At 42.8% G+C, this 26,603-nt stretch overlaps 3 protein-coding genes across 4 annotated transcripts; all 3 read left to right on the forward strand.

Moving 5' to 3' along the window:
- Window positions 1-810: 810 nt before the first annotated feature.
- On the forward strand, window positions 811-2,653 carry LOC136518339 (heavy metal-associated isoprenylated plant protein 35-like). 2 transcript variants are annotated; one of them, XM_066511989.1, is made up of 3 exons: window positions 811-976; window positions 1,093-1,270; window positions 1,424-2,653. In XM_066511989.1, the coding sequence occupies exons 1-3, from the start codon at window positions 935-937 to the stop codon at window positions 2,386-2,388; spliced, it is 1,185 nt and encodes a 394-aa protein (XP_066368086.1). In that variant the 5' UTR covers window positions 811-934; the 3' UTR covers window positions 2,389-2,653. The 2 variants fall into 2 exon arrangements, with proteins under 2 accessions (XP_066368086.1, XP_066368087.1); XM_066511990.1 differs by having other exon boundaries at window positions 1,093-1,168.
- Window positions 2,654-9,451: 6,798 nt separating this feature from the next.
- Window positions 9,452-12,114, forward strand: LOC136516999 (bifunctional protein FolD 2-like). Its single transcript, XM_066510513.1, has 5 exons — window positions 9,452-9,604; window positions 9,708-9,891; window positions 11,006-11,163; window positions 11,306-11,518; window positions 11,619-12,114. The coding sequence occupies exons 1-5, from the start codon at window positions 9,512-9,514 to the stop codon at window positions 11,847-11,849; spliced, it is 879 nt and encodes a 292-aa protein (XP_066366610.1). The 5' UTR covers window positions 9,452-9,511; the 3' UTR covers window positions 11,850-12,114.
- A 6,989-nt stretch (window positions 12,115-19,103) lies between these two features.
- LOC136517307 (bifunctional protein FolD 2-like) lies at window positions 19,104-26,486 on the forward strand. The gene is made up of 6 exons (XM_066510855.1): window positions 19,104-19,211; window positions 19,286-19,469; window positions 23,783-23,940; window positions 25,656-25,814; window positions 25,980-26,026; window positions 26,240-26,486. The coding sequence occupies exons 1-6, from the start codon at window positions 19,119-19,121 to the stop codon at window positions 26,424-26,426; spliced, it is 828 nt and encodes a 275-aa protein (XP_066366952.1). The 5' UTR covers window positions 19,104-19,118; the 3' UTR covers window positions 26,427-26,486.
- The last annotated feature ends 117 nt before the right edge of the window (window positions 26,487-26,603 follow it).

The raw sequence follows: 26,603 nt of genomic DNA on the forward strand, positions 1-26,603 counted from the left end.
TGTTTTAGAGGTATGTTGTAAGCGTTTCATGCAGATGTTGTAAAAGTAGATCAGGATGTTGCATATATTGCAATAGTTGTGCACATATGTTGCAAGAGTCTGTCTCCAATGTTTCATCTGTTTTTTAAACGAATGTTGCAAGTGTATTTATTTGGATGTTGCATATGTTGCAAATGTTTTATCTAGATGTCATGTATGTTTGCAATGGTTTTCAATTATTTTTCAAGTGTTTTTTGCAAGTATTTTAGACGCATGTTTCAAGTGTTTCATCTGTCTTTTTTATATTGTAAGTGTTGCATTCGAATGTTTTAAAATAGACTCGGTGTTGCACATGGGAAGATTGGATGCGGGAAAACGTACTGCAGCCGCGGACGTCGTCCGGACGTCCGGGCGCTAGCTGTGCCGTTCTATTATTCGAGCAATCTTTAACATAGCTACTATTCATGCATGGGGCATCTCCTCGTGGTACGTCTGGCCAACAAAAAAAGGGCACAAGGGAGATTTTGAAAACATACAAATTTTGCCGGTGTTTGAGTATAAGGAAGTGAATTGCAGTGCAGGTGCATATTTGAACCCATAGTGAGCACGGACGTTTGATTTTCTGAAGGAGCTAAATAAGAATGAAAACAACGCCTCTTGTCGTGAACACAACCATGGGGGGGCATCTTGCACCCAGCATGAGAGATGTGGGGGAACAATTACCTCATCAAATTCTACTCCACACCACCAAAAGCATCAAACAAAAAGCTCATACATACGGCATTGTTCAGCCCTGCTCCCAGATGCTATTTAGTCCAGACGCCTCTCCTCAGGGCCAGACACTACACTAGCATTCTTTCTTTCGCAGCCTCCCGTCTCTCAGTCTCCACCCACCTCCTCTGCTTCTTCTCACCTTCTTCCGTCTTGGTTCAACCTCCTCTCTTCCTGCTCAGCCATGGCGGCTGCCGAAGAAGGGCCAGAGCCACTCAGGTATCAGGTGAGAAGCTCGGAGTCCAGCCTATCCAAGACGCTGCTGCTGCTCATATTTTGATTGATGCTTCCTTTGGTTAAATGGTTGTGATGTTTATTTATTTTCTTGTTCTCTGTTGCCAGACTCTGGCCTTAAGGGTGAGCATCCACTGTGAGGGCTGCAAGAAGAAGGTCAAGAAGGTGCTCCACAGCATAGAAGGTATGGCATGCTTCACAAGAAACTGGAAGAACAATTTCAAGTTTCGTTTTCAGAACCTTCAAGCAGTGAGCAATCTTTTGTTATTTCTTCTCACTAAATCAGGTTAGTTCTTAAAGACTTGACAAAAATCTGAACAAGTCTTTGCCAGTATCGCCTATGTACTGCGCTTTTTCGCCTTCTGTTGTTTGATCTTTTTCTTTTGTGTATGTATATTGTTGTTGCACTGATGCACCAGCTCCTCTGATTCTGATCCAGGGGTGTACAAGACGGACATAGACACGCAGCAGCAAAAGGTGGTGGTCATCGGCAACGTCTCCGCCGACGTGCTCGTCAAGAAGCTCCTCAAGTCCGGGAAGCACGCGGAGCCGTGGCCGGAGCCTGCTGCTCCAGCTCCACCGGCAGCCGGCAGCCCCCCCGGGCCCGGCGGATCTCCCGGCAGCGGCGGAGGAGGCAAGAAGAAGAAAAAGAAGAAGAGCAACAAGAGCCCCGCGGCCGCGACGAACAACAAGCCCGCCGAGCAAGTGCCCTCGCCGGCGGAGGGTAACGGTGGACCCAGCCCTCCGGAGCAGCACGACAAGGCTGACGGCGGCGCCTCGTGCGATGAGGCATCGGATGGTGAGCAGGATAAGCCTGAGGCTGGCGGCGGCGGCGGCGGCAATGGCTCCCCTGACGCCGGAGAAGCCCACGAGAACGGTGCGAGCGGCAAGGTGGTCCCTTTCGCCATGACGCCGCACGGCCCGCAGCCCATCGCGCCCGCCGCCAACGGCAATGGCGGCGGTGGCAAGAAGAAAGGCAAGAAAGGCGGCCACGGCAACGGCAATGCCAATGCCAACGGAGACGGCGCCGGAGCGGGCGCCGGTGCAATCGTGGAGGTCCACCCCCCGCCGGACGGACCCATGAAGCCGGCCACCGGCAACTCTGGCCCTCTCACCGTGGTCGACGCCGGACCGTACCCGCCACCGCCGCCAGCCGCTGCGATGAGCTACCCGGGGTACTACGCCGGCGGCGGGGTCCACTCGCCGGCGTACGTCATGAGCTACAGCACGGCGCACCCGAGCTCGGCGCTCCGGAGCAGCGCGTACTACCACCCGATGGCCGGCGCCGCGTACACGCCGGGGGGCGGCGGCGGGTACTTCTACTCGACGGCGCCGGTGTCGGCGGCGCCCGGATCGTACTACATGTTCAGCGAGGAGAACGCCAACGCGTGCAGCGTCATGTGAGAGAGAGGATTATATTAGATGGTTAATCGATCAATTGATTTGGATTAGTAACCGTGAGAAGATGTTGCAAAGCCTGGCTGTGCTAGTTATTAAGCTCTTGTTCTGGCCAAGAACTGGTTGTGATGAGTTTCTTCAACCTGCAACGTTTTGCTGTATCTGGAAAATACATGATTTTTAGATGTGTTATTAGTTATATATTAGAGTAGTTTACTATATGAAATTGCAGCATCATTTGTTTGGTTGTTTAATGATTATTGTTACTACATCTTGCTGCATAATCTACACATATATCTGGGTATTCTTTGATGTATGCATATGGGCTTATGGGCAAGGAAATATGGTGTGAAGAAGGAACAAAGATAATCACAAAAAATGCTTCTTCTACCGGTTGCAACAAATTTCCCAAATTGGCTAGGTAGAGGACGGATCCTGGGAAGCTACTTGTGTGAGTTTTTTTTAATTTTTTTTTTATTTTTTATATTCAGCAATACGGTTATAAACATGTGTTATACTACGGGCATGTTTAGTGTGGCTCTAGCTCTGGTGGCAACATCGGCAGAGGAACCGGACCAAATGCCCAAGCCCAAAGAGAAGCCGTTTTTTTAGGGTATGGAAGAGGAGTCGGAGCCATTTTTATCGAAGAATGAGCTATATAGTTCCTATCTTCGGCTCCGGCTCCGACGGAGGAGGCGAGGAGCCGAGCACTACATACAAAAGTCATCAATCTGTAAAGATACCCGAGTCACAAGGCAACGTCTGTACTTTCATGGTATTGTATTTGAGAGTGTATCATATATATATCATATAGTATCAAACTATCAATATATCATACCTCTCTTGTGTACAAAATTGAGGCATACACAAGTACAAATGAGGCAAATATTTTTTTTTTGCCCACTTATCAAGTTAAAACTTTAGGGGTAGGTTGCGCTGGACTGCGTGCTAAAGTTGTATGTAATAACAAACAAATAACACTTTTGTAGGAGAAATACAACAGACGAATTTTCAAGTTTGGGTTTTAATGTTTCTTCATTGTCAAGGATAGCAACGTGGTATATAATGTATGACGTCAAATTTGTATGCACCTTACTCATTGGCAACTTGAGGGAAGACACAGATGCTCTGATTTCAAGACGAAGGTCTATTTGCAAGAATATACTGTTGTGATAAATTCTCTCTGTGTCAACGAAGAATGTCAAGGTCATGTCTCTGTAGTTTTACATTGAAGACAGTCTCAATTCTTGGGGAAAAGGTTAAAAGGTGATTGAGAACTTGATAGTGAGGGAAGCGTAGAAATTGCAGAATAGTTCATTTGGCTGAAAATGTATCACTTATTTTTAGTTATTCTCAACGACCCATGAAGTTTGTATGAAGAAAAAATGGAGATACGTTGAGCATCCACACGTTTTGAATTGAACTCAAATAAATTTGGAGCTATTTCAGTTGTGTTTCCCTAGTCAAGCTTTGCCGAAAACCAGAGTGTAGGGGGTTGAACAAGTCCAAAAATATATATTTCTGTTCTTGTACCTTTTCAAATTGTCTTTATACCTGAATTAAATTATATAACAATTCGTGATTTGCATTTGCATTAGCATGGAAGTAGTAGTGGACCAGTGGTGGGGTTACAAAGGTACTTTTCAAGCAACTAATGAGGCTTAGAGCAGATCACCATGTTTAATTATTCAGGGTCGCCAATCTTTAAGCCTTTGAAAGATGCATGGAGCAGAGGTTGTGGGAAACCAGAACACCAACCCGAGTGCCCAAGGAAGCGACCTCAACCTTCCTACTCTTGTGCTGCTAGGAGCTATGGAAACATCGCCATGATGTTGTGTTCAAAGGAATTACACCGAGCGTAGACAGGTTAATGGCCACTTGCAAAGCAACTGCAATCGATTGGCAATGCCGATTGCCAAAAAGATCCATCGACTTATCTACTTTCTGGAGATCCATTAGTCTCATGTAACTAAGTTGTTTTGCTTTCCCATTTCACATCATTTGTAACTTGGCGCCATGCCTAAACTGGGCTTATGCCCCTCCACCCACCAGGTTTTCCAGGGATTTGTGGTAATTCATCAGGTGGGGACCATTCGTCCCCCGGTTGCCTTCCAAAAAAAAATATGCATGGAGCGTTTTTTATTTGAAAAAGTGCCTTAGTACGTGCTTAATCACTTGAGCTCTATCATATTTTTTTTATCAGAACGGTCTCTAGGGACCTTAAAAGAATGGATTCAGATGGAAGGGGGAAAGGAGTGGAGAGAAAAACGAAGGAAGAAACAAATGATGGGACCTAAATCCAATTTAATGGCCTTTTTGGGGGTCAAATCAAGGCCCTAATCTTGGTGGGTTCAACATTTACGAAGCAAACTGATCCCAATTGTTTTTAAAAACAAATCAGCCACAGTCCAAGAAAGCCACTACGGGACTTGGGGCTAGCTATTTAAATTTTAAACTAGACCTAATGAATCTCTACTACTCTCGTTTTTTTAATGGTACAAATGTAAATATTTTGTTGGATTTCTTTAAGAAAAGTCAATAGATAAAATAAAAGGCTTGTCTGATCTTCGTTGGACAAAGCTCTGTATGATATAAAGGTGGGAACAACTGTCTTTTGTAGACGAAAACAAAACGCTACAATGTCTCCGGCGGTGTTTGAACTTACAAACTATGCCTTAAATATTGTGTATGATGAAGAGGTTGCGTTGTTTCTATGATGTTTTTGCTAAATTACCACATTGTACTATGTTTCTCTCTCCTTTTTTACGATTTTAAAATGAGTGGATCCTAGCTTGAGTCCAACTGCATGATTTTGCAGAGCCCAATGTTAATAAAGTTGGCAAGATTCTTGAAGAGAGAAAGCAACAATGGGAAGGTTTGCCCACATCAGTTTTCCAGTGTTCCTCCACCAAGGCAACACCAGTTACAAACAACACAGGAATATCACAGTGACATGGTACTAGAGACCTCAGGATTTTCTATCAAAAGATGGAACACCTCCCCATGGGAGGTACAATCTTCTTGTCCTTTGTTTCTTCCCCTCTCTTGAGCGGATTCTTGGCCTTGCTTTGTTCCCTAACCACCTACTAATATTATAGGCTTAAACTAAGCTACTCCTGACCAAACCAAGGCAGTGAAGGACAGGGCTGTATCCTATATCAATTGGCAAGCTCAGTGCTCTAGAGAAAAATACAAATGAAAAGTCTAATGCATTTGCATTTTCCAAGGGTTAGTCTAGTCCCATAGCCAGGGGTTTCCTCCTTCAACCCACCTGGTGGGATTCACACAATCTTGACTAGTTAACTTCCATCATCCATTTTTATGGCCATGATCATTTTTTATTCAAAAATATATTATCGACTCACTTGTAATTTCTGGCATAAACTTTTAGGTATATTTCAAAATTGACTTCGTGAAATTAAATTATATAGGCCATTTGTCCTTAAGATATACAATCATACAAATCATGCAGTGCTATTCATCCCTGCCTCTTGAAAATGCATGCATGTGTGTGGTAATAATGTGAATGACACCATGACACGTTCAACTGTGCGAGTGCTGCAGGAAGGCAAAGCAGCCTCTGACGAGAACAGCTTGTATGTCCTTGGATCACTCGCTGATTTGCAACAAGGTACATTTGATGTCACTTATCTTCCCTTTTTTTTCTCCTTTTTCTTTTGTGGCCCTTTTTCAGTGATCTGCATCTTAACCTGAAGTTGCAGAGAATTGAATTGACTCCTCTGATGGATGGATCATCTGAAAATGTTTTTTTGCAGAAAAGTTATCTCAAAAATCATGTAGCACTTTGCTTTAGATGTGCATGTCAGTAGCTTTCACTATTTCGACCCCCAAAATTGCTCTCACTATGCAGGTAGGCAGACAGTGCATGGGTAGTGTACATGCTCTCACTATGCCAGGACGCCAGGTACATGCATGGGTGGCACCTTGCTCTTGTTCCTGGCCACTTCCCTGTCCTCTTTTTGTTATATACATACATTTCTTGGAGATGGAATTTGATGTCAAGGGGAACCTTTCTTTCTTTCTTTCACTGTCCAACTTATCTCCATAGGCTAATTCTCAAGGGAGGACCCCGTTTCCATCATGCTGCATCTTTTTATCTGATAAAGTGATAATTCGTAGAGCATCAAGGCTCGGCAACCAACATATTCTCATGTCAGGAAATGGAAAAGGAAAAGAGTAAAAGAAAGTGGCATTCTAGGATGGATATATATTGGTTTTTTATAAGGGTCGGATATATGTTAGGTTAAGTGCGGCGAATGCGCATATTATTCTGTAAATAAGCTTGGCTTCAGATTGTTCAGAATAACTTCAGAACATGAAAATACGATTTGGATGAAGCAATATGGATGTATTTCAGAGGCCCTATTGTTTGGATGAAAAATATTTTTTGCAGAGTTAGAAGGACTTTGATTTAGAAAGCTGCTGGGCGTTTGGATACAACAATAGAACTATGGCCATGCGAATGCTGTAGCCATTTTGAAAACTCCAATCGAAACCTCTTTTTTTATAAGCTCAGGCCTTTGGCTTATGAAACTAAAGTTGTTATAATGGAAACGTTCCGGTTTCAAACCTCTTCAAAGAAAAGGCATGAATCCACCAAATTACAATTAAGAAGCAAATAAAATAGAAAAGTTGTTAATATCATAGTTTTCGTAAAACTATGACATCCAAAACGCCTGGAGCATTACATAGAAAAGATTCAAAATGGAGGTTCAATTGTTAGGCTCAAGAATCAGGACTAGATCATGCATCAATCTCTCTGCGACTCTGCCTAAAAGTGTACCTTCTGAATGAACGAAAGAAATATATATATGCAGATGTCAGATCTCGCAGCACTTTATTTCGAGTTGGACCCCCTTACATGTTAATCATTGCTGGACCCTCCCTGATGTTGCTGAGGTACCAAAAAAATGCAAAAGATCTATGCATCACTCCCAGTCTCGTACTGATTAAATTGATGTTTATGCAGGTCCAAATCCTGCTCTAGATCTCCATGTGATCCCTCCAACACTGTCCAGAATGTGGAGAAGGGAATCTGCTGAAGATTGGTCCGTCCGTCAGTCTCCATACACCATACTATTCCCATCATCTACTGCATCCCTGGCGGCTGGTGCTGCAATTGCTCCACCCTCTCCACCCTCATTGGGGTATTTTCTGGTAGCATCTTGAGAGCCTCCCTCTCCCCTGCCCATCAGCAACACCAAAAGAATCTGAAAGGGAGCTTCCCTGTCTTAGTCTCTCTCTGCCGTGAGCAACTGGACTGGTACGTGGATACCAAATATCCATGGCATCATTGGGCTCTTCATCCATGGACCAACTGTTGTGATGTGCCAGGAGATGCCGATATGAACAGATTGAGGTTCTTCTCGAAAAAAGAGAAGAGAAGAACAAACTGAGATATCTTAACTCCTGGCCTGCTGCAACAGCATGACTTAGGCCCTCTTTCAGAATCGTGGAAAGTCGCCTGGATCCATGAAATTTTTGATAAATGTCAAAGACCAATTTTTTTAGTTTTATCACAAATTATCACTTGGACAAGGTGTAAGTTGTAGGGGTGGGGTTTGGTCTACCCGAACTGAACCGATTATTTTGGAAGTACAGTCATCTAAAATTAAAATCAGAGATCAATCAGTTAGTTTTAACACTTAGGATAGAGTAAATTCAGTCTCGATTAGTTTAGTTTTAGTCTCAGTCATTTACGCAAAAAAAAAAAAAAAGTTTAGTCTTAGTCATGACCAAACTAACTGGATCAGACTAACAACCACGTAATAGCATAATTTGTAGCAAATTTTAGCAACATTTTCCTATTTCAAGACAAAAATGACAAGACACCATATAGATTAAACAAAATTGATAAGAGTGATAGTTGATATATAAATCCACTAGAGTGAATGTTACATCACTAATAATAGCCCAAAATACATATTATGTTAATAATGTCCAAATATTATGTTAGTTCGATTACTTGAGACATATAACCAATGACGGAGCTTGTTTAAAATCTCAGGTGGGGACAAGGACGAAGAATCCAAGTCAAATAAATATAGCAATTTTACACTACAGTTTATTCATCAACAAAATGCTTATAACCCAACTAACTGTAAACAATTCGGATAGTATAGACCCATGACTAAACTAGTGATTGAAAACTTCGGTCTCGATTGGTTCGGTCTTTGGTCAATATGGCCAGCCCTAGTAAGTTGTATCATTGTGTAGGCATACGGCGTGATTGGTTGCTTGTATTAGTTTTAGCATTTCATAGGCTTTATTTATGCAACATAAGACCATTCTCATATAGAGTTTTATGGTATGTTTTCAAGACTGCCACATCATGTAATGAAATGAATGAAATATTGATGAACTATCCTTAATGTATAGTTTCATTCTATTGTCTCATAAACATTTAATTCTATGACTCATATGAAGTTGGTAATCGTGGTAAGGGGGTTCAATTCTTCTCTCTTATTAAAAATGTTGTTATGTCATAGAAAAACGTCTATGTGATAGCCTATTAAATGAAAATGAAACTTACACAAAACTTCTATTAAGACTCACTTAAACCAAACCAGCAAAACTTATCCAGTATCTTGGTGTCTGGTTCTACATAAGCAAGTTGTGTTTAGTAAAATTATATTTGATATAGTTTATTTATATTTTGATGCATGTAGTCTCCTCCGTGTTCTAGTAGATATCTCATGTTTCTTGTAGAGGTAGGGAATGAAAGAATAATTTATTTATATGGCCATCGACTTATCACTTATGCAAATCGGTGTATACGACCAAACCTGGCATATACACACACTAGTTAATGGTGTATATTGAACAATGTACAAAGGTTGCATAATAATCTCTACGAGGAATCAAACACGAAATAATTGCACGACTGGATCCAGGCTAACAAACAAGAAATAATAATTGTACTAGGCACGAATCAAGACTGGGGGTTGGGCCTCGAGAATAAAGAATTTGTTAGGCCTGTTTGGTTGCTGTATTTGTCTAGACTAGATCCAGTAGGCCCAATGGGCCAGTCTCACCTAACCCACTCAGCCGAAGATCCCCACAGGTCTCATCCGGAGTCGTCGCCACCACTCCCTCGCCAAGAACCACAATGGCGCAGATCATCGACGGCAAGGCCATCGCCGCCGACATCCGCCGCGAGGTCGCCGCCGATGTGGCCGCGCTCTCCTCGGCTCATGGACTCGTAAGCACCCCGCTCCCCTTCTACCCGCCGCCTGGGAGTTCTTGGATTGGGGCGCCACGCTCGGGACTGTGTGCTGACGCCGTGCGCTCTCGCTCGCTCGCAGGTGCCGGGGCTGGCCGTGGTCATCGTGGGGAGCAGGAAGGACTCGCAGACGTACGTGAACATGAAGCGCAAGGCGTGCGCCGAGGTCGGCATCTGCTCCATCGACGTCGACCTCCCCGAGGACATCTCCGAGCCCGCGCTCGTCGCCGAGGTTCATCGCCTCAACGCCGACCCCGCCGTGCACGGTACCGCCCCCCATTTCTTTTCTTTTTTCCTTCCTTCGCCTTGCTTGCTCTTGGTCACTTGGTTGGTTGTCAGGCGTCCAGCATGGTACTCTGATTGTGTTGCGAATGTAGTAATCTCTCTGCTTGCCTGGTCACTCTGGAGATGGTTAGATTTCCGTTATATTGTGAAAACAAGGTGAATGGTCAGATGCTTACATGTTCACTTGTTTTATCTGATGATGCTGAATGGTCAGATACTTAGATCACCGCAGCCTGTGGGCTGCGGTGATACCATTCCTTTGCAGACCGGCATCCGTAGTCCTCCAGGTTTGAAGTTCAGTGGATTTGGAATGATCCTGTCTCCATCGAGTGTACATTTCTGTTTCGATGCTAGGAATTGGAATCCTTGAGCGCTTTCACACAGCAGGATCTGAAAAGAGTATTCTATAAAACTGGTATCAGCTCTGCACGGTATATATGTGTTATCTTTTGGAGCTGTCACTCACTACACTGGGCATCACAACTTATGTATCCCCCCAGTTGCAAATTCGCATGGATAAGTAAAGGGAACAAATGGCCAAAATAAATATCACTCTAATGTTTTGTTTTGGTATGATTTATTTCTTACCTAATGCTACAGCATTCTCCCATGAACTCGATTTGCTGAGCTTTCAGTTTGTGTTCTCATTCTATTACACAACACCGGAGACTTTGGTTGGCCAAGTTCAGATACAATATTAGTTTCGCCCATGGAGAGCTCAAACATTGCATTATTTCGATTGTAAATTAGAATCCATAGCTAAAAATCTGGGCACGGTCAATCTAAGCTCAATGTTTTCCACAAAATTTGAACTTTGAGCTCTGTACATTGTCGATCGGTTTGTCTTTTCATAACTACGTAGATGAGTGTCATGCCATATGGAGGGGTTCTAAAATGAACTTGTCTACCTCCCCATTGGATTCGTAGAGAGGCTGCAAGATCAGTTTGCTGGTGCTTGTATGAGGCAGTTATGTTTAATTTGATTCATGCCTTGTTCTAATTTCTTGAAATACTGACTATTTGATCATAATGGTTTCATAGAATCCAAATCCTTGTTCCAAATTATGAAGGAAAGCTAATTCAGTTTGCTTTCAGGGATCCTTGTCCAGCTTCCACTTCCTAAGCACATCAATGAAGAAAAGATACTGAGCGAGATTTGCATTGAGAAAGATGTTGATGGGTTTCATCCTCTCAATATTGGCAAGCTTGCAATGAAAGGCAGAGAGCCACTGTTCGTACCATGTACACCAAAGGTATTGGAACAATTGGCACAACATTTCTCTACCCTTCAATAGAACACTTAATTTGTGTTGCTGTTTTCACTTGCCATTCCTAATCTTAGTATCAGTTTTTTTCCTCAAAAAAAAAAACTTAGTATCGATTTTTCCTTTGAAGGGATGTATGGAGCTCTTGTCAAGGAGTGGAGTCACTGTTAAAGGTAAACGGGCAGTTGTAGTTGGTCGCAGCAACATTGTCGGGCTACCTGTATCCCTGCTCCTTCTGAAGGCAGATGCAACTGTATCTATTGTGCACTCACGGACCCCTGATCCAGAAAGCATTGTACGCGAAGCTGACATAGTCATTGCAGCAGCTGGTCAGGCTATGATGGTATGTAGCTACTGCAACAAATTCTCACAGTAAGATGCAATGTCCTGCAATCCATCGACCATTGCTTGCTGAGTCATTGTGCTCTTTTCTTGGTTGTCAGATCAAAGGGGATTGGATCAAGCCAGGTGCTGCGGTTATCGATGTTGGGACGAACTCTGTTGATGACCCTACCCGGAAGTCTGGGTACCGACTCGTCGGCGATGTAGATTTTGCAGCGGTGAGCAAGGTTGCTGGTTACCTGACTCCAGTTCCCGGAGGCGTTGGCCCAATGACAGTTGCAATGCTGCTGAAGAACACGGTGGATGGGGCAAAGCGGGGAATAGTCGAGTAGGGCTTTCAAAATGACGGTTGCAATGCTGGGTTATGCTGCTGAAGAACACGGTGGATGGGGCAAAGCGGGGAATAGTCGAGTAGGGTTTTCATCTCAGTTCTCATTGCTGCACGATCTGTATTGCAAGGATGTGAACTGACTCAAAAGTGTGTTGATGTAAGAATTTGTTCCTCATTTTGGCTGTTTCAACTCCCCAAGAATAAGAATAATAGTCATAGCAGCTTTCCTGTATAATAAATGCAATGAAAAAAAAGTTTGCTGGTTTTGCTGCTGCTCCAAATTACAGGTGACACAAAGCTTATGATTGAAAGTCGAAGGGAGGAATGGGCAAGAGGGTGGTGGTGGTGTTTATAGATTTAGGAGAAACACATGGAAACTTATAGGATTCTAATTTCTAAGGATTTAGTTCCTGTAGTAGCCTTTGGTTCATAAGAATAAGTCATATGAAAACTAAAGGAAAAACCTCTTTCCCTCTGATTCCATAAAAAATTCTAGTAAACACCCTCTAAGGTTTTTAAACCGTAAAAAAAATATTTCTAAGCTTCTAAAAGTTCTAGAAAATCCTAGAAATATATGGCGTTGGTATTTAACGTTACAAAGGTTTATGGCATTTTTTTTTATCACAGGCTCTTGGACCATGCCACGTAGGCAGATGCTTAAATGTTAACATGGCGCTTAGTTGAGAAATCATGGAAACATCATAAAATTAAAATTAAAATGTGGCCTCTTAGAGCCCATGTAGTAGGAAGGCATATAATGGGTCATGCCAATTGTTTAGGCTGATTTTTTCCGTAGCAGCCTATTATTTTGTTTTAGGACAAAATTTTTATTATAGGCCAAACTCATCCCACAAATATTTAATGTAGCCCAGCCCATTCACATGTATTTCGGTTGGCCCATCACATACTAGGCCAAACTCATCAGGCACAATTGCCAATGACCAAGCCCGTCCCATTTAAACAATCACCGCAAGTTATACCATTCACACAGCCCATTCAATCATTATCACAATTATTTTTTGAGAATTACACGGTACAACATAGACGTCCATAACACGCGCACACACTCACCTCTATAAATACACTACGCAAACCCTATCCATATGAGCACATCCGAAAGACTGAGCCGACAAATCTTGAGATTCACGAAGTCACCATAGGCGTCTCAATGATGAGCCGGTAAATCTCGAAATTTACGAAGTCACCACAGACGCCTCACTGTCGACAAGAACGTATGTACTGGCAAATCTTGAGATTCACGAAGTCACCATAGGCGCCTCACTGATGACCACTAAAAGCATAGCGCCAATAAATCCAGTAAAATGCGAGCATTTGTGCCCAGTCGAGGAGTTGAACCCATGTGGGCAGGTTCCACCAAGAAATCTAACCAACTAATCTATGATCAGTTCGCAACCATTATCACAAATTGATGATACATAATATTTGTTTTTGTTTTTTTGACAACATACATAATATTTGTTAGCACAACCTCACTACTAGACGTCCAGACCAAGGATCGTAGAACATATATTAAAGACATGATACCAATATAAATTATACAATAAGTACGTGTAACACCCTAAAATTTGTACTTCTGATAATAGGATTAAAATAATTTATTTATGAATTTTTGTGCACATGAAATATAGGAAAAATAATATTTTTTCATTATATTAAAATTCATCATAAGGAGTAGAAACTTGGATGTGCATTAATACCGGTGCATTTGATTTATTGTAATGAGTGGTTGAATCCAAAATTCAAAATGAATTCAAAATGCTTTTGAAAATGAATTTGAAAGTGGCTTTGAAATAAAGAAAAGAAAAGAAAAAGAGAATTGGAAAATAAAAGAATTTTCAAAAGTTTGCAAAAGTTCAATTTTGGAAACCTCCCAAAAATTCTCATCTTGAAAAGTATATTTAAAACTATATTTGAATTTGATTTGAATTTGGATTTGAAAATGTGTTTAAGAAAAAAGAAAGAAATTTTTTCTCACTCCTCTCCCTCTCTTCCGCGCGGCCCAGCAAGCTGCATCGGCCCAGCTGCCCTGCATCGCGTCTCCCCGCGCGCCGGCCCAATCCGCGAGCAGCGTTGCCACGCCATGCCTCTCTCCGCGCTCTGTCTCTCTGATTGCCCGGCCCCGCGCTCTGTACCACTACCAGCTCAGGCCTGCTTGTCAGCCGTCTTCTATCTCCCGCTTATGCCCGAGCCGAACATCGCCATCGGTAAGTGTAACGCCCCAGTCCGAGAAGACGGCTAAGATCCACTCTACAAGTTGAATGGACCACACCTGCTAATTAACTCTCTTACGCTTTCGTCCTCGCTTCGCGCAAAAGATTCGAACTTAACTGCTTCCCAGACCGAGACTTTTAAGTTGGTTCGGTACCCCTTCAGGTTCCGATGTGGGACTTAAGTTTTGTAGCTACAGTGTTCGGTAATGTTTCGTAGCTGCAGTGTTCGGTAATGCTACAATACTCGCATCACACTTTCGCTACAGTCTCGGCCATTCGGCCTAGCCCAACTTGGCCCATTAGCGGGGTCTCACATACACCCACCCTTAGGACTCGACGTCCTCGTCGAGGGCCGAACCAACCTACCCAAATGGGACAAATGTCCAGGATCGACTTTCTTGGCCCACGTCCATATTCCTAGCTCCCCGGCCCAAGTGCCATGCTCTTGCAAAGCCATGCGCAACCTGTCCAAGCTCTCGAGCCATACGTCCGTGAAACCACGAGAGTTGGCTCTGAATACCATTTGTAACGCCTCAGCCCAGGAAGATGGCTAAGATCCACTCTACACGTTGAATGGACCACACCTGCTAATTAACTTTCTTACGCTTTCGTCCTCGCTTCGCGCAAAAGGTTCGAACCGGAGTTAACTGCTTCCCAGACCGAGACTTTTAAGTTGGTTCGGTACCCCTTCAGGTTTCGATGTAGGACTTAAGTTTCATAGCTACAGTGTTCCACAATGTTTCGTAGCTACAGTGTTCTGCAATGCTACAGTGCTTGCATCACGCTTTGCTATAGTCCTCATCCATTCGGCCCAGCCCAACTTGGCCCATTAGCGAGGTCTCATAGTAAGTCCGCGTCCGCGCTGTCTCCTCCCTTGCCTTGCGCCCCACGTCGCTCCGCGCCATAAATAGCAGCTGCTCGTGCCGCGCCACCATCCCATCAAGACCCTAGTCGCGTGCGTCGCCATCGCTCGAGCCACAGCAGCCGCAGAACCCTAATCCGCCGTCGCCGCTTCGATCTCCACCGTCATTGATCTTCTGCCACCATAACCACATCCCTAAGCTTCACAAGCTGGTAAGGAGTACACCGGTACCTCCCTTGCTCTCTCCCTCCCTTCCTCTTGCGTAAACACGCTCGTCGGAGCAACGCCATCGACTCGAGCCGCCTAATCGAGCTCGGCACCGCCTTCGCTTGTTCGTGGCCTTTTTCAATCCCCGCTTCGAGTTCACTGTACTCCTCTCTCCCTCCCCATGCTTTTATTTTGACCAATGCCGCCGCGCACAGCACCGCTCCGATGACCCCATCTCCCTCTCTTCAATCTCAATCGTCCAATCTCAATCCAACGATCCAGATCACGCGATACCCTTTCGCCTGGTAAATTTGCAAAAGAGCCCCCGTAAGATTTTAAGTTCTACCGTCGTCCCTGCAATTTTGTTAAAGAGCCCTTGTCTTTTGATAAAATAGTGTCCGTAGTCCTTGGCCGGTTTAAAATCAAATTTTATTTATTTTAAATTTGAAAATCAAGTTTCATCTATTTACAAAATTGCCACTATCTTCAGTAGGACCTATCTTCTCCGTTTTAACTCTGATTTGACCCGTTCAAGTTGCGTTAGATTCGTAACGACATAATCTACACATTAGTATCAATGTTTTCCATGTCAAGAGCTTTGGAATTTTATGGTTTAACGCCTAACTTGAATAATGATTATGCAATTGGATTTTTTTTAATTAAAAACAACTTAGGCTTTTTACCTCTGTCTTTTGTAAATAAAATAAGATTAAATCTTATATTGGTTTTCTAATACAAATATAATTTGGCTTAAAACAATTTAGATATTTCTCTGAAGTATCTTATATATGTTTTATAATTAAAATAAATGAAGCATATAGTTATCTTTTTAAAACAAATCTTTCGGTAGTTGTATCTTCTTCACCGTAGCTCCGATTAGAGTGCTTTTCGCGTCTGTGTGATCGTAGCAACGTGTAGATTTAATTTTAAATTCTTTTTCACCGATTGGTGTATTATTCTAATATAGTTATGTTTGAATGCTATGCATGTTTGTTCGGATGCTTGTGTGGTGCTTAAATGATCTTGTCCAGTCGGTGAGTTTTATGTGATGATCAAGAAGCAGTTCTTTGCAGGCTACGAATCAATAGAAGAAGGGTATAAGTTTAACGCAAGTATAGCATGGGACTATCCTTATTACCTATTCACCTTTAATCACTTAATTCATATTGTATGTGTCTACCTTGTTGCCAATAAGGATATCCTAGATATTTGATATCTTATACCTTGACACCATGGGTGATTATGCATTGGGTAGTATGATGCTAGTGCTTAATTAAAGACTATGATCTTGTAACTTGACTAATGGAATATGCAATAGATACTAAAAGATGTTTTTAGCAGCATAGAACAAGGGGGCTAGAGCATTGGGCCATTTTTATGGTGCTATAGATTTCTCTCCCTAAGGACTTATCTATAAGTGATCATCCAAGACTTACAGTACAACTACGAGGGCTACATAGCTCTGGCTTTAGTCAAGTATGATGATATTTTTTTTAGCTTGTTAGTGGTTACCTTTATGACGTAAGAGGGGCTCCGACATGTATGACCTTTGCCTACCAGGTTGAGTGCATTTTGGTTTCTTAACCTTTTGTCAGTCACTCCTAGAAGGGGAGTTCGTGCTTATTGATGGGAAAACCTAGTGGCCCTAACTTGTTAGACGAACCTTTAAAAGGCTTCATAGTGAACCCTGTCGACCTTCCTTGGTAGTGGGTCAAGAGGCTCATCACCTCGGGCAAAAGGGTAAATCACAACTCACAGTAAAAGTATACAGCCTCTACAGAGTGTAAAATTAGTATATCGGTCGTGCTCACGGTCACGAGTGGCCTTGGAACCCTTACGAAATAGATGATGAACACTAATAATACTGATGATGAAGATATTCACTAATGATTACTGTTTATGCTATTCATTATTCATGTTTACCTGATCATGTGTTTATATGGGCTTGTGAATAAACTTGTTGCCACCCAATTGCTAAAAGATGCCTCATTAAAAGCTAATCACAGTTAAACCAGTGTTAGCTTTTTGAGCCTCATGAACCACATGTTATATTTGTTGAGTACGACATGTACTTACGCTTGCTTTATTTTTCAATTATTTGGATAAAAATCCTGGATGGGTACCGGATTGCTAGAGTTTGGGAGAATTAGGCTTGTGATCAATCAGTCAGTTGTCCCGGTGGAAGTAGAGTTTTCACTCGAAGATCGAAGTTGTCTTTCCGTTATTTGTTGTCTAAGGTTATATCCTTGATACTAAGTACGTTATATATTGAGCATTGTCTTTCGATATTACTCTTATTTGTAGCTATATGTGAGATTTGACTTTCTGAACTCACATATGATGTGTATCTGGTTTTGTTCTTAAAACCAGGTGCTATAGTACTACTTTGATCTCGAGGAGTACATTTTCATAGCCAGAGGGCATCCGTAGCAAAGTAGCTCAAGTGAAAGGGGCAAAGAGTATATAAAATTAACATTGAAGTGGCTCCATTAATCAACAAGAGGTGGATTTTATTCGACAATGGGTTGGCAACTTATAGACAATTTTGATCCAATTAATTTTGAAGGTTGAAAATACACTTTTATAACTTTTATCAACCTCTCCTTAAAAAAATCAGACCTATCAGCCTGTTCGTTTGCTTATATACGATCGTGGATTATAAGCTGGAATAATATTTTTCTCTCACATCAAACCAGTCAGCAATAAATAATTTATGATCATTTACGACGAAACGAACAGGCTGCAGATGCAAGAAACCAACAGGCTGCAGATGCAAGAGGCCACGATCGCGCTCACTCGCTCGAGGCTCAACTAAACTGCTGCCCACGAGGTGCACGAGGTGTTGTTTTCTTTATTTCTTTCTCGTAAAAGTATTTTTCTCTTAAGTACTTTTTAATTTTGTTTCCACTTAATCTCTTATGATAGATCAGGCCAATTCGTTCGTCCTATTATGATATTCAAGACTAAAAGGTCCTGAATTCTCTTTCGGATAGGCCCTGAAAGGAGAAGAGAAGCTAAAATACTAACGGACCTCTATCTAATTCACCCAATCCGATAGTACATATTTAATATTTTTTTAACAAAAAAAAACCATGACATGTACTTCCTCTATTTCAAAATAAGTGCTCATCTCACATCTTAAAAAGTCAATCGAAGTTAAGTTTGACTAAATATATATAAAAATATACTAATATTTATAATACTAAATAAATATCATTAGATTAAACATTCGTTGTAAACTTATTTAGTGACACAAATATCAATACTATTTTTTTAAAATCTAGTAAAACTTAAAATTAATTGACTTGTTAGGATGGAAACGTGCATTTATTTTGTTTACCATTTGTTTTATATAATTCCAACACATGAATTTTTTTACACCATAAGATTAAGATCCAACAACTTTCACCTTCTTCTACCTCTAGCCTTCTTTTACCTCTAGCCTTCTTCTACCTTCAGATAATCACAAGATCACAAATCCACAAATCATAGATCACATATCACATAAAACAATTTTTTTATGGAAGGACAAATTATACAACGGTTGGTTCCATCCCGTACGTAATGGGTCGTCGCGCCGTGGGGCCCTAGACAGTCCACTTAGGTGCTGCCGCCGTCGCGCGCCGCGTGCGCTGCCGGTGCTGCGCTGCCCACACAACAGTCGAGGCGCAGAAAGCGAAAGCGCGCTGCTGCGCTGCCGCGTGCGTTTCTTTGTGTAAAAAATTTATGTGTTTTTTCGTATTAAAATATATGTGTTGTATAGTATTTCTGTTTATTTTAGAAGGAGTACCATTTTTTAAAGTTATCTCTAGGACCGACCGACAAGAATTGAAGGTGGTGTAAAGTTGGCTCGCTAGCTAAACTCACTGAAGTAGTCATGTGTGATTCCCAAGCTCTCTCGATCTCGAGTCATCTATCGTCGATCGTCGTCGTCACTCTCGCATCTCGCTCACTTGCCGCCGAGACCGCGATGGCGCAGATCATCGACGGCGAGAGCATTGCCGCCGACATCCGCCGCGAGGTCACGGCCGAGGTCGCCGCGCTGTCCTCCGCCCACAGCATCGTAAGCACAAGCACCCTACCCCCCTCCCCGTGCTCTGTCGACGCGGAGACAGATGACCGGTGCTCTGCTCGCAGGTGCCGGGGCTGGCGGTGCTGATCGTGGGGAGCTCGAAGGACTCGCGGACCTACGCCGACATGAAGTGCAACGCCTGCGCCGACGTCGGCATCCGCTCGGTCCTCGTCGACCTCCCCGAGGACACCTCCGAGGCCGCGCTCGTCGCCGAGGTCCACCGCCTCAACGCCGACCCCGCCGTGCACGGTCCCGCATGCCGCCCCTAGCTCCTTGCTTGCTTTCTCTTCTTCTCTCCTCTGTTGCTGGCAGTGACACTCTGCTTACCATTAATGGGAGCAAAAGAACACATGTTAGGATGCTCCCATTGTAAGGCCCCGTTTAGAAGCCAAAAATTTTTGGTTTTGGGTACTGTAGCTCGTTTGTTTGTATTTGGTAATTAGTGTTTAATTATGAACTAATTAGGTTCGAAAGTTTCGTCTCGTGATTTCTCACCCAACTGTGCAATTAGTTTTTTTTTCGTCTACATTTAGTACTCCATGCATGTGCCGCAAGATTCGATATGACAGATACTGTACAAAAATTTTTGGGAACTAAACAGGGCCTAAGCTTAACGGCCTGAGGATAGTCGTCATAAAGTTCCCAGATCGATGGATTATCGGGGACGGACGATGTTCCACTCGCATTGTACGGTTGATGGTTTCAGCCGGCGGAAGCTGATTTGTCATGAAAAGAACAGTGTACCATACCTATAAATCTACGGTTCATATGTACTCCCTCCGTCCCTTAGTATTCGTCGTTTTTAGACTTGTACACGGTTATCAAGGACAGTAGCCTGTGACTCCGCCAGACCTATAGAGCAACCAGTCTGAGACTCCACCAAGTCATTATTGCTTTGTTCTTGTGTCGGTGGCGTGAGAGGGGGAAGGGGTAAGGCTGCAGCCTTCTACACTGCGATAGACAGGTGGATGTGATAAGATGGTACTACACATATACACTTGCTAGGCCAATGACAGTTAATTAGGGACAACACGTAAAAGCTAAAACGACTAACATAAAGGTACAGAGGGAGTACATATTATGTGGACATGGATAGGGTTGCGTGTCTTGAAAGAGAAGAAACGAGAATGATGATTGATGAGATGCTTAGATGGTCACTTCACTCGTGGTGTAGTACAGTACTGGTATCTGATGATGATGCGTTGATGCTAGCCGTGCCTGCGGGCTGCAGGATGATTTCTTTTGCTTCGACATCATAGGGCGCGTTTAGTTCGGCAAAGTTTGCACCTGCAGATTTTGCATAGTGCACGATTCTCCACTGTAGCATTTCATTTGTATTTGTGAATTATTGTCTAAACATTGACTAATTAGGCTCAAAAGATTCGTCTCGCAAAGTTAAAGCAAACTGTGCAATTAGTTTTTGATTTCGTCTACATTTAGTACTCCATACATGTACTGCAAGTTTGATGTAACGAGGAATCTTCTTTTTACATAGCGTACTTTTGGAAAACTAAACAAGGGCATAGTATCCTTGCACCTCCAGGTCAGTCCACTGGATTTGGTCTATCATGCCATTGTCGAATAGGCAAATCTACTCGTCTCTGATTTGATGCATAGGATTGGATGAAGTTGGATCAGATGAGACCGAGTAGTCCACGTTTGAACCCAGTTTGCTGCTAATGATTAGCAACTAAGAATTAGCAACAGTAGATCCAAACATGCTAACGCTAAAACGTGTGCTAGTGACTAGTAGAATTAGCAATGTGAAGGTTAACATCCTGTTTGATGGACTAGGAGGACTTGTTTGGATTGTTAATTAGGTAGTTAAATTTAGCCAAAATTAGTTCTAACTCATCGAAACAAGGGCTAATGGATAGGTTAATTTTTAGCCCCAGCTAGTAGTAACTAGTCTTAGCTGATCCAAATAGGCTCTAATTGTTGGTTGGTTATTAGATAGAGCTAATTGTTTGGATCCAAGGACTAATAGATAATACTATTCCCACGTAAAGATGTTTATGCCCCTTGGCCCCTGCTAGCACACGCATATCAGGGATGGGCGTCTTAATTAGACTTTTCCGACATTGGTTGCTCCTATTAGTCCCATTTAGTTGGGTTTGGCCAACTAATAATGGACTAACCAGTAGTCGAAGGCTTGGATAAAAAATAGCCCACCTATTAACACTATGTTTGGATGTTATTAGAGTCTTAAAAATTAACCAGCTAGTTGTTAGTCTGATCCCATGGACATAGGCGAGTAGTAAATGGGTGGCACTAGGCTGAGCGTGGTGTCCGATGGATTAGTGGACTAGCTTGGCGTGTAAGTTTTGGAACAACCTTGGATAAGGACTCCCTCATCTAGCACTCAACATACCCTAATTATAGTTCTCCGAACGGCACCTCAGTCCCCTTCTCCTTCCATTCTGGCAGCCTACCCAGTGGTGACGAGGAAGCGAGACACTAGAAAGAAGAACCCTTTCTAGCAGGGAGGGGCGTCTAAAATGAGGAGATTCCCTTGACGAGTGCTGCACATTCGGTTCAAGTTGTCAGTCGTCCTTCTCACAATTAGCCTCTAACGTCAGCATTGCTTCATGGGAGTGTGCTTTGTGTTGATCTCGTCTCCTCTCAGTAGCCTTCAAATCACAGCCCTTATTTTTTATTTAGGTGCCCACCCCTATTTTTGTTGGCCCTCTATTTTGTATCCGCTCGAGCAGGAACCCCAAATCAAAGCCCTCAAATCCTTTTAATACACAATGACAAATGGGACCCACTTGTCATCTTCAATGTTTTACCCTGTGAACAGAGGAAGGGAGGGGCTCGGCTCGACGAGCGCCGGGATCGAGCGGCGGGCCTAGGGACGGAGTGGAGGAGCCGAACTCCTAGATTCGGAGCAACCGGGAGCCGCCGGGAAGACCTCGATTCAGAGCAGCGGGGAGCTTGACGAGCGCCGGTATCGAGCGGCGGGCCTGGGGACGGAGGGGAGGAGCCAAACTCCTAGATTAGGAGCAACGGGGAGCCGTCGGGAAGACCTCGATTCAAAGCAGCGGGGACTGTATGAGCCGCCAGGAAGACCAAATCCACGCCGCCGGCCGTGCGGGCTTGCTGTGCTGTCACGTCTGTCGCGCCGAGGAGGAGGCCGCGCCAGGAAGGAGGACACGTCGGGAAGGAGGCCGCGCGCCAGGGAGGAGGCCGCACTGTGGAGGAGGCGACGAGCAGGGCGGCGCTCCACCGTGGGACGAGCTCCGCCTAGCCGTGCGAGCAGCACGACGCGAGCAGGGCAGCGCAAGCATAGCAGCATGCTGGTCAAGAACGGAAGCAACGACCAGATGGGGGCCTGGAGCTGAGTCCCCATTCTTCTAGATGAATGGGTCTGTGGGGAGGATTTAGGTGCCCACTCCAAATTGGGGGCTTAGTAGGAGCCCTATTGGAGTGTTATTTTTAGCTTGTGCACTCATATTTAGCTATGAGGGCTGAAATAGAGGTCTTGCTGCAGTTGCTCTAAATAGAGGTATCCGCCTTAATTGGGTTGTATCTCACATCTAGCCAGCACAAAATGTGCTCAATGCCGGTATAGGGGCAAGCAAGCTCAGGGATCTCAGCTGCCTCGACACTGATGGGACCTGCCTCAGATCAATGGAGTGGTCGTGATCATGGTTGGAGTCATCGGGAGGGAGCTCTGCATTGTGAATCTTGGCAGATCCCAGACCCTAACCCGGCTTGCCTCCTCTCCGCTCCTCTCCCTGTCGACATCGGCACATTGTTGATGGTCATTGTGCTGATTCAACTTCTAGATTCGTTAGCACCAGGAAGAGTAGTTCAAGTTCATGGTGGAGCTCCTAGGTACTACATCCAACGATTCTATAGTCTACACAAGGTACCAACAGCACTACATCGTTAGGAGGGACCAAGTCAGGACACACAACAACAATGGTGTGCCCTAGCCGGTCTAACCACCCTAGGGTTCCCTATGAAGTCGTAGAGATGAAGGAGAATGGACATCAATTATGATTGGAAAAGTGGAGTGGGATATAGCTAAAAACTAGTAAATTGATTTGATTGATTGTCCTTAAACCATATTTATAGGCCTTCTTTAAGACAATTTAGTCAGAAACCCTTCAAACCTATAGTTTTGGTTGCCCAAGTTCAAGTAACAAATTGGTTCGTGCATGGAGAGATGAAGCATTCTATCGTTCCTGGATAAAAAAATCTAGGCATGGTCATGAATCCAAAATGAATATTTTCCCAAAAAAAAACTGAGCTAGTTCATTAGCTTGTTTTTCCATAACCATTAATAGAGGACTAAGAGGAGTATTATCCAATGTGGAGTATCTTTTTTAGAAATGATGAAGTCCTTTCTAGCTCCTCTTGCCTTCATTTCCTAGAAAGCCTACATCATTAGTTTGCAGAGATGCTAGTACAAGCCACATGCATCTCATGACGATTGATTGATTCATGTCCATTCTACCTATATTTAATACTTATTGTTTGGATGCAAAAGAATCAAATCCTTGTTCCAAATTATGAAGGAAACTTATTGACTTTGCAACTATGTGCTATCATTCCAGGCATCTTTGTCCAACTTCCATTGCCTAAGCATATCAATGATCAGAAGATACTAAATGAGATCCGTGTTGAGAAAGATGTTGAAGGGTTTCATCCTCTCAACATTGGCAAGCTTGCAATGAAAGGCAGAGAACCTCTATTCATACCATGTATAGCAGAGGTATCTTGCATTATTATTAATGAAGACCCCAAACGGAGTCGTCCACGTAAATCCACAAGACGTCCACGTAAATCCACAAGAAACATGCTAGAAACAAATCTTACCAATTTTCACAAAAATCAGAAACATCAACAGCTATCAAAGTAGTCTCAAATATGATTGGCAAAAACAATGATTCAATCCATTTGTTTTCTATAAAAATGCGCATATTTTGCCATTATGAAAAATAATATAAAGTAACACCCTATATCTACATCTAAATTACTCACAGGTGTCACTATGAAAGATAAAATAGCCCCTAAATTTGCATGTAAATTGTATGTCGTTATAAAAGATAATATAAAGTAGGGATAAGTCCTACTTTGGTCATCAAATTATTGATTGAGTTTATTTTCCTCATAAAACTCCAAAACTAGGATCTTGGGCCAACAAAGTAGAAAAAAGGGACAAATCTGGCATCTAGCTAGTTTCAAAGGTATTTCCATTTCCTAAATAACGACAATAAAATCTGGTTTGATCTCAAAAAATTCACAAGTGAAATTCACTTTAAATTATAAAACTAGTATCATATTTTTTTCTTAAGATATACTCCCCCTGTTCCAAATTATAAGTCGTTTTGACTTTTTGGTTCATCCATTTTACTACGTATCTAGACATAATATTATATTTAGATGCATAGCAAAATAAATGTATCAAAAAATTCAAAACGACTTGTAATTTGGAACGGATGAAGTAATTTATTGTCAGTGCTCTATTTGCATAATCTTATTTGTTTCTGTTTCTAGTGTTTTGTTGATCGCAGTTGCCCCTATTATTTATTTAAATTGTCATTCCATCCTTTCCTTTATGTTGTTTGCATCATTAGTTGATTGCAAGATGTTTGAGCCCCTTGTTGTTATGAAACCTATTACCTAATATTATGATGAACATAAAATTAGTCTCTAACCATGAAAATTCATATGGGATCTTTATGAATGGAGCATGCCATCAGGGAGGTTGGTGTCATCTTCTAGATTTTCTATGCACTCAGCCATCCATAGGATTCTCTTAGATGATCCTAGGGTCTAATATAGGCATATAGCGCAAAAAAGATAATTTAATTAAATAAAAAGCACAATTACAAGCAATAAAATACTAGGAACACGAACAAATAAGACACAAATAATTCCAAGTAAAGATGACCGTGTAGATAATAGATTTTTTAGAAAAAAATATCATTTCCATATTTGTTTTGATTTAAAACGAATCACTTATGAATATTAGAGAGGAAACCGGATTTTTTTTCCCAGAAAACGAAAACCCCACCTTTGAACTAGTTTGATGGCCAAATTTGTGTAGTTTTGATAATTCAATAGCCAAATGTTTCTGGTTTTGAACTTTCATGGACGGAAACAAACTCGAAATATAGTCGGATGCCTAAAAATAGCCTTCTCACTACAAAGTAAGCCCCCTAAATTTGCATCTAGCATCTCAACCATTCTAAAACATAATGTAAATCACTCGCCTCTGCTATTACAAAATATGATCTAAGCAACCTTTTAAATCCACGTCTAAATTACCAATTCTCTAGCATTGTTAAAATATAAACTAAAATGTCTGATCAAATTTACTTCTAAATTATCTAATATTATGGTAAATCAAATAACCATAAAGTACGCCATTTTTTTCTGATCCCACTTGCGATTAGAATCGATTTTTTTTCCTTTGATTTGAAGGCATGCATGGAGCTCCTGTCTCGGGGCGGGGTCAGTGTCAGAGGCAAACTCGCAGCTGTAGTTGGCCGCAGCAACATCGTCGGCCTGCCTGTGTCTCTGCTCCTTCTCAAGATACGCCAAGCTGACATAGTCATTGCAGCCGCTGGGCAGCCTATGATGGTATATGTACTATGTATGTATGTACCTGCCCACAATTTGATGCTCGCAACATCCTGTAATCCATCACGGATGAGTCTTCTCTGCAGTTGAGTCACTGGTAAGTGGGTCTGATTTGGCAGAGGAGCCGGCATTGCTCACGGTTTCATGTTCTTGGTTTGTCATCAGATCAAAGGGGATTGGATCAAGCCAGGTGCCGCGGTCATCGATGTTGGGCACATAGTCAGTGCAGCAGCTGAGCAGGATGTGATGGTATGTACACACATGCAGCTACCACAACAAAATCCTCATAGTTTTGGTGCAAACCATCTCCCAGTGCTTACTGACTACTGAGTCACTTGCTCTGTGTGCTCTTTTCTTGGCTGTTCTCAGATCAACGGTAACGGAGATCTGATCAAGCCAGGTGCTGTGATCATCCATGATGCTGACACCGACTCTGTTGACGATGACCCTGCCGAACTTGTCGGCGATGTAGATTTCGCAGAGGTGAGCAAGGTTGCCGGTTTCCTGACTCCTGTCCCAGGAGGCGCTGGCCCCATGATGGTGGCGATGCTGCTCAAGAACACCGTAGATGCCGTAAAGCAGGGCCAGGGAATATGCAAGGATGCCAAGTGACTCACAAACTGTGTTGGTGCAACGTTCTCTTACTGTTCCCCATCTTGGTTGTTTCAACTTGGCCAAGAATAACAACAGTAGCCATACTGATGTCCTGGACTCCTGGTTAATAAATGCAATGAAAAAAAAACAGGTTGCTGGCTTTGTTTCTGTTCCAAATTACAGGTGAGGAAAAAA

Source organism: Miscanthus floridulus, chromosome 17 (genome assembly GCF_019320115.1).
Source record: "Miscanthus floridulus cultivar M001 chromosome 17, ASM1932011v1, whole genome shotgun sequence".
NCBI lineage: Eukaryota > Viridiplantae > Streptophyta > Magnoliopsida > Poales > Poaceae > Miscanthus > Miscanthus floridulus.